This window comes from Hippoglossus hippoglossus, chromosome 1, assembly GCF_009819705.1.
Source record: "Hippoglossus hippoglossus isolate fHipHip1 chromosome 1, fHipHip1.pri, whole genome shotgun sequence".
NCBI classification, from domain to species: domain Eukaryota; kingdom Metazoa; phylum Chordata; class Actinopteri; order Pleuronectiformes; family Pleuronectidae; genus Hippoglossus; species Hippoglossus hippoglossus.
The window spans coordinates 17,303,865-17,311,949 of NC_047151.1; the positions used below are offsets into that span (position 1 = coordinate 17,303,865).

An 8,085-nucleotide genomic window follows, 5' to 3' on the forward strand; every position below is an offset into this window, starting at 1 on the left:
GTAAATGCATCCCTGCAGCAAACAGGCTTTAGAAAAAATTGCATATTTTAAAATGAGTATAATCTTAATGGATGTAATTTTATTGCAGTGCATCATGGAATATGTTTGCAACAAGTATGAAATTGATAACTAAATTATAGGTCAGAAATTTGACTTACAGGGCTTCACAATTAGTGCATAATTGTAGACTCCTGATTTTAAGATGCTTTTAATTTATTTGATGTTTGTTTCTGTGCTTCACCGGTTAGCCAACAAAGCCCAAGTCCATCAATATTGGCACCTCATAGAATTCCTAAACGTAAAGTTTTCATAAATATTTATAACAAGTTTTATCACCACTTGTCAAACACGATAACTAATACCCTGAGGTTTACAGCAGCTGTTCTCCATTTATGTGAGCCAGGATGCACAAGGCCATCATTAATGTCTTTGCTTTTTCTGCTAAAAGTGTCTGCAATGGTCTCTTATGATGTTTTTATACAATCGCTTTAAACTTAAAGTCCTTCTATTAGCACAGTGGGGTCTATCTTACAGGAATCCAAGTTTCATTGCTAGTTTCAGACAAAGCAGTAGGTATTTTTAAACCATACACTTAGATTATAGCTATAGAAACTACATCAGAAAATCCTTAATGTAATGTATTGGATCAAATCATCCTAATATTGGAATTTGCAATGTGTTTTCAATATGCTGCAATGTTGTTTAATCGTGTCACAACATCTCACTGCAAAAATATATCTTGAGTAAAAGCTCAGAGTTATTATCAGCAAAAATAAAGAGCTCATTTATCAGCAAGCCCCTGTGAATGTTATATTACTATATCATTAGATCATTATGCTTTGAATTGCATTACTAAACTAGTACTATCTATAACATTGAAAGTGTACTTCAAATGTGAAAGTACATGTTGTATAGTTGGCCAAGGTGACTCTATAACATTGAAAGTGTACTTCACATGTGAAAGTACATGTTGTATAGTTGGCCAAGGTGAGTCGTAAAGTACATGTTGTGTAGTTGGCCAAGGTGAGTCTATAACATTGAAAGTGTACTTCATATGTGAAAGTACATGTTGTATAGTTGGCCAAGGTGAGGTTATACCATTTAAAGCGTACTTCACACATTACAGGTGAACACATATTTGGAAACCACTGTATGATCTAATATGCCGTGTAATATATTTTGAAGTAATCATTATAAGAAGAAACTAATAGAATTGGATTTAAGGAGTAATGCAGATGTAAAATACGTATTAAAAGTCCAGTATGGTCACTTAACTAATGGTGATATAACTTTTCTCCACTATAGGCCTCACGTTTGACTGACAGTGACGAACAGGGGTGAGACAATCAGTTTGTAACAGTGCATGCAGACTGTGTCCTGTCGGAAGCAGTACATGAGATTACTGCTCTTCCACAGGGTTGATGGGCTCCTCCCTCCTCCCCTCCGGGGCTCTCCGCCCCCGCGAGTCCCGTTAAATTCCTCCCGCCTGGCATCAGGTTCCCGGAGGAAAGGGCGGAGAGTTGGCCGCCGAGTCTGTAACACAAGTCCTCGAACAAGGTCGGACAAACCGGGAAGCGAGCTCTACCTCAGCTCGGATGACCGGAGCACTGAGCGGCTTCCAGCACCGGTGGGTGGGTGGGGGTGGGGGGGGGGAGCGACAGGAATGAGGGGCTGAAGTGAAGCGTGATGACCGGGAACAGACCGGTGCTGTCGGGATGAGGAGCGCGTTCACTGGTGGATATTAGAGGAATCAGCCTGTTGCTCAGCTGCTGCAAGTGCGCGTGTGTCGTCTTTCTCCAGCGGGAGGTCTGATGGCAGAGAGGCGGACCAGAGGCATGACCGGCTCGGATCACAGCAGGAGCACGGCGGCCCGGGCCACTGCTATAGCCGAGACACTGCACCATGAGTGCTGCATACTACTGGAGCTTTATGTGAGTGGAGGAACTATACTGACTGACTCCCAGTGTGTGCGCGCGCGCGTGTGTGTGTGTGTGTGTGCGTGTGCGTGTGAGAGGGGGACAGAGAAATAGGCCAAGGTTAAATGGAAAATTAATAGATTTTTTCTATGGATGTGTGTGAATGTGTATGTGTTACATGTCTCTAACTTTGTATGTGCATGTGACTGTGTGTGTTTGAAACAAGTACATGGACAGAGTATGTGTGTGTGTGAGAGAGAGAGAGAAGAAGGGGAGAGAGACAGCAAGAAAGAAGAAAGGGATACGTGCAAAAGAAAGATAAGAGGGAGGAAGTGTGTGTGTGTGTGTGTGTGTGTGTGTGTGTGTGTGTGTGTGTGTGTGTGTGTGTGTGTGTGTGTGTGTGTGTGTGTGTGTGTGTGTGTGTGTGTGCGTGCGAGCGAGCGAGCGAGCGTGCGTGCGTGTGTGTGTGTGTGTGTGTGCGCGAGTGTTTGTGTGTGAGAAAGAGAAGGAAATTATGTCAGGGGTACAGCAGCAGGTAGGAATGCAGAGTCCTGGGGGGTGGTGGGTGGCTCGGCTGGAATGAGAGAAGTGGGCGTTTTTCTGGCACAAGCTCATCACTGCCTGGGCACGAATCCTTCACTTCATCTCCACAAGTCTCTTTGCCTATAGGTGTGAACTGCCAGTGATTAAAACTTCCTGGTGTCCCGCCAGTTCACTGCCTCATCACTTCTTTCATGTGTCTCGCTAGGAGCAAGGGAGCGGCCTTGCGTATAACTACATACACATAACTTTTTGATTTTGACCTTTACTTAATAAAGCCTCCATGTCTGCTTCAACGGTTTTCGACTTGCACTGCTTTTTTGAAATTTGTCTCTGTGAACCCTGCAGCTACAGCACCAGCCACTTGCCACTGAACACAACATGAAGTGATTCGATTTGTCTTTGCAGAAACATATCTTCAGTCTTTAAATCGAAATATTATTGTTTTGCCCCAGGCAGAATATCTCCTGCATATTTGCTGGGTGGGAAATCCCTGAATAGTAACTTCAATTTGATGCCTCTTAAATCCTTTCCAGAGTTTGAGTCGTTTACGAGTTATTTGAATGTCACAATGATCCATGAGAATATCTTTTCTGGCTACACTACTGCTTCCTGGATGACTGCCCGAATGACATTTCGTCTGCAGTCAGAGCAGTAAACATCAGCTCCCCCACCCCGCGACTCACAGGTCAAATTAGTCCACTCTGTCACACTGGTACTAACTTTCACGCAGGGTTCAACATTAACACCTCAGTATAATGTCGCAAGGAGGCCTCTGGGATTCACAACTCGCTTAAGTACTAAAGTGAATGCCAGCTACAATCATGCCTGTGAGATGACCCGACATCATCGTCATCTGTTTTTTTTACAGTGTAAATTACAGAAGTTCTGCCTTTGTAAAAATACTTTTAAAACCAAGTAAACGTACAAACATATTTTATAATATATAATATGTAACAATTCATTAAAATATCTAAAAACCACTAGAGCTGTGTCATACATGTTGATGACTTGTGTACTTACATTCCCTAAGATGTTTCCAACAACGCTCAAACCCAGAGAAATCCACACTTTCATTTAATCTAGCAGGATATTTTATTTCGCTTTTTTAATTGCATCATATCCTCTTTACCTGGTGGCTTTGTCCGTCTCTGCTATAACTTCCAGGGCAAACGACATATGACAAAGTAAAAACACCCTGTTAGCCAGTTAGCCAGTCGACTTTACTTTTACTTACATTTGCTTCAGTCGCTCGTAATACATCATGATTATTCATTGGTGTTTGCTGCGTGACATGAATAAAACTTAAATACATGACCTCATCCATGAACATGATTTGCGCCTGAGTCTCGTCATGTAGATTTTCATCGGCAACGGTGGTGAAGACAACAACTCCCATGATCCAATGCTGCTTCACGATGTCATTAAACTGGGTCTTTTTCTTTACATTGAGAGATTCCTTGTAGCCAAAGTTACATATGGTACATTTAATATAAAAGCAATAGTTGAAGATATTTGGAATTTGAAATCTGTGCTCAAAGTAATATGAGGTGATCAATATCACCTTCTTTGGTGAATATGAAGCTAGAGGCAACAGCTGGCTCTCTCTAAACTACAGACTGTATGTAAAGATGGGCGATGCATCTCCACTTTCTCCCACTTTCCAGAAACAAGCGAAAACATCTCAGATATGAACGCCGCCATCTTGCCCGTTTGGAGCCAGAGTCTCTGTCGAAGCGATCAGTGGATGGAGTTGCAATATCGAGGTCCTGTTGATACACATGTTCGTCATCTCAGCTGTCAATCATGACGCATTTCGCATCAATTTACTAAATAAAACCAAACTTAAACTAAACTTATCTGCTAAACCTGCTGGCTCTAGTTTAAAACCAGGAGAAAAGTATCATTTTGTCATTTAGCTCTCTGCAAGAAAGTGAACCAGTGTATTTCCCAAAATGACAAATTATTTAGTTAATGCTATCATAATGATTTTGTGTTTCAAATGTTGACTGTGACTAGACAGGTGTGTCTTATCACACCATATCTTCTCATACAATAGAGTGAGGTGCATGTGTTTTTTATTTTATTTTAACAAGCACGTTAATAAAACTCATCGGTATGTTTGATTGTGGGAAACAGCATTAATGAGTCTGAATGGGTTCCTATCAAACTATGAGCAAATCTCTGTTGCCAAATAGACAATGATTTTTAAAATTGAACCAAAGTGCTGTCAAAAGTGACGTCAGTGTGGTTAACCCATGACACAAAGCCTTTTTTCAACACACTTATCCACTTCACTATCCAAGTCCGCCTCCTCTTTCTTTTCATCATGACTGCTATCACACATCTGTTGGTAATTTGTGACCTTCTTGTTTTCTCTCTTTTCTCCCTCAAGAGAAAGAAGGAGAGGTTCACCGTGGAGGAGTCGGTGGCTGACCGTCGCCTGGTGTCTGTCCCTCCTCCCTCCTCGCAGCTGGACACCAGGGACACGCTCTGGCGCCTCCACTCTGCTCTGCTACAGTGCCGCAGCTTGCTGGACAGAGCCATCGCCAAAGAGGAACAGGAGCTGGGTGGCGGGAAGAAGGGCGACTACGAGACCCAGAGGAAAATGGTGAGGGAAAGACTCTCGCTTCTCCTAATCAACACAGGAGAGCTCCTCAAGGCTGTAGATGGCACGGCAGTCCTCACCCCCAATTTGGACGGCCTTGAGGTAGGTGCTGACATCATCAGAGGTGTGATTATACGTTTTCTGATGAATATTAAGGCAGAGATTGGTGACCTCTCCCCCTTCTCATTTGCAGTTAGAAGGTCCGAGCATCCTGTTTGAGCTGAAGCTTTGGATTTATCGGATCTACAAGGAGGTGGAGCACTGGACCAAGACAGCCATCACCACCTTGCAGGGCCTGCCCTCTGTGACAGACAAGGAGCGGGCGAGGGGCGCACGGCTCAGGAGCATGAGGAGCGCTCGGAGATGAGAGGGAGACATGAGGAGTGTGTGTGTGGGCGAAGTGGAGGAATGAGAGAGAGAGAGAGAGAAAAAGAGGTTAGAAATGGAGAGGTAAGAGGGTGACGGAATGGAAAGATGAGTTGAGTTGGGGCCAAAGTGAGAACCTGGCTGATATGGAGAGAGAATGAATGGATGAGAGATCATCACCAGCTAAAAGAGACACATACAGATCTGGCACAGAGAGATGTGTTGAGAGGGTGGGTTTCTCTTCTGTTTACAGGATCTGAGGCTTCAGACTCTAACCATTCAGAGCTAATGACATCTGATGGAAAAAGTGTATTTTAAATATGACAGATTCTAATACATTTATGTATTTATTGTTTCTATCTATTAGATGAAATCTAACGTGTAAATTCAGAGTTAAGATACTTTTTCTTTCTTTCTTTGACCACGAGTAAACTAAAGCTTTGTTTTCCCTGTGCTTGCGGTACTTCTTCTGTACATCTGAAGTTATTATTTAAGATATACTGCCAGGTTTCACACATTCTGATGAAAATAAGAACATTTGAAGAACTGTAGGTTTGAATACTGTCTCTTTAAATGACCCCAAATAGATTATTACCAGGGGCTGTTCAGAGTATGAGGGGAAAATATGTAACAGCACCCTCTAGTGTTTACATATTGCTATTGCATACAATTTATTCCTTCCTTTCTTTCTTGATTTTCCAGGATAATTCCAATTATGTCAAATGATGCTGTGTTCTAATAGGTTTATGTTATATTGTTACACTTTTTGTTTAAAATATGTTTTATTGAGCCAAAGAAAGTTATGTAAACAGAGTATACTGTGGAGTCCTCGCTCATATTCATAAAACAAAAATAACTTTAAAAATTATTATACTGAACATTCATAAATTATAAAGCCGGTGATATCTGTGTACACTATCAAGGTAAAATGGCTTCACTTGAAAAGGATACATACATAGAAATAATTTCACACAAAAAGGTAAATAAATGTGTATATGCTAAATAAACGATACATACTATATAAATAAGTAAACTAGAATGGAACTCAGTAGAGCATATAGCACTGCCAAGGTCCCATTAGATTCAATCAAGCTGCACCAAATTACACACAATCATAGATATCAGTCCCATGAATGTGCCTGATGTTGTTTATTAAGATCCATGAATTATTCTCCTGGACTTGGGTGAAAATATCAAAAAAAGTATCTTGCAATGTTAAAGAAAATGATACATAAATCTGGATCTGTACCAAAATTGAATGGCTTCTTTCTTGGCCCATGTCCCATCCTTTCACCAAGTTTCGTGGAAATCTGTTTTTGCGTAAAACTGCTGACAAACAAACAACCAAACTAACGAGCAGGGGCAAATAGGAAAAAGTAATGTGAGAAAATTCACAATCTATGTCTAAGACAAAGAACATAACTCAGATGAGGTCGTCTAAGAAATATATTTACTTATTTTATTCATCCTCATTATCTAAACCCCCCATATTCCCCTGTCCCCTACCCTTACTCAATTATGTGTCGGGTACAATGGGATAGTTAGGACCCTAAGCAATGAAACCATTTTATGGACAAATGAATGTGTTGTGGAAATACTTGCAATAAATCTGCAAACTCAAGTGATAAATAATGGCCTATTCTCATTTATTATATCCTACTGATTTTAATAATTTGAAGTCATAAAAACTGCATTTTCCCTCAGCAAGAGGGCGACAAAAATCATGTCCTCCATCACAATATGAACAAAAGTTTTGAGGCACATTTTCCAATTTGACTTGATCCAAATTCAGTCGTCAGCCAAAAAGGATTTGTGTCCATCACGTGGTCAGTCATCTGTCCACTGAGCAGCTGCAGCTTGCACTGAGTTACTCGACATATACTGTAAAATAGATGACAAGTTAACTCGTGGATCGACACATGCCACGCTGTTCTTTATTCGGCTGCGGTACTAATTAAATTAGCACCAGCCATAGACTCGCTTCGTCTTTAATAATGCATGAAGCTTCGGGGGCAAGTTAAAGGAAGAAGATACTGTGAATTGGATTGAATCCTATGTAGAATATTCTGGTCTAGATAACCAAAGAGAATCCATGACCACGTTTAGTAAGTCCTATGCAGTATTTTCATTTCATGTATAAGGGGACCATGTAACATTTAAACGTTTCTTTAGGTCAAGGGCTGCAGGTTGCATTGAGTTAATGTTTGCATTGTTACATGCTGGAGGTTGATAAACTGGTAGTAGCTGCACTGGGAGTTTAAACAAAAGCCTGTGTGGTGCTTGAGCGATACAGGAAACTGGATGTTGTTACTGGAAGGAAACATGAATTCATTTGGTCATTTGATCTGAGTCACCATCATTAATTCCCAGATTCAATTTGACCCCTGAGAAAATAAGAGCTACTGCACATGTGAAAAACGTATTCCCTGAATGATGAATGAATATACATCGTATAGCACAAAAACATTAGAAATATAAAAATAATGGGAGTGCAGTGCGTTTTAATACGATACACTGTAAATGTAATACATGTATTGCATTTGCTGTTCCGTTAGGGATTTTGAGGGGATGTATTATGTTTGTTTTTTTTAAATCTACTCTGATGATGAACTATCTGCTGGACTACACAGAGCATAAATCTTCTTTATTTTATTT

The 8,085-nt window shown here is 40.9% G+C and overlaps 1 protein-coding gene across 1 annotated transcript; it reads left to right on the forward strand.

Annotated features, from left to right (window-relative positions):
- Positions 1–1,467: 1,467 nt before the first annotated feature.
- Positions 1,468–8,085, forward strand: cntf (ciliary neurotrophic factor). The gene is made up of 3 exons (XM_034595852.1): positions 1,468–1,931; positions 4,852–5,166; positions 5,258–8,085. Exons 1-3 carry the CDS (start codon positions 1,812–1,814, stop codon positions 5,429–5,431), a joined length of 609 nt encoding a protein of 202 aa, XP_034451743.1. The 5' UTR covers positions 1,468–1,811; the 3' UTR covers positions 5,432–8,085.

Excerpts from the sequence above, each read along its gene's own strand:
- cntf (XM_034595852.1), top strand. The coding sequence starts at position 1,812 with ATGGCAGAGAGGCGGACCAGAGGCATGACCGGCTCGGATCACAGCAGG. Across the intron at positions 1,932-4,851 it reads GCATACTACTGGAGCTTTAT|AGAAAGAAGGAGAGGTTCAC; the intron begins GTGAGTGGAGGA and ends TTCTCCCTCAAG. Across the intron at positions 5,167-5,257 it reads CCAATTTGGACGGCCTTGAG|TTAGAAGGTCCGAGCATCCT; the intron begins GTAGGTGCTGAC and ends TCTCATTTGCAG.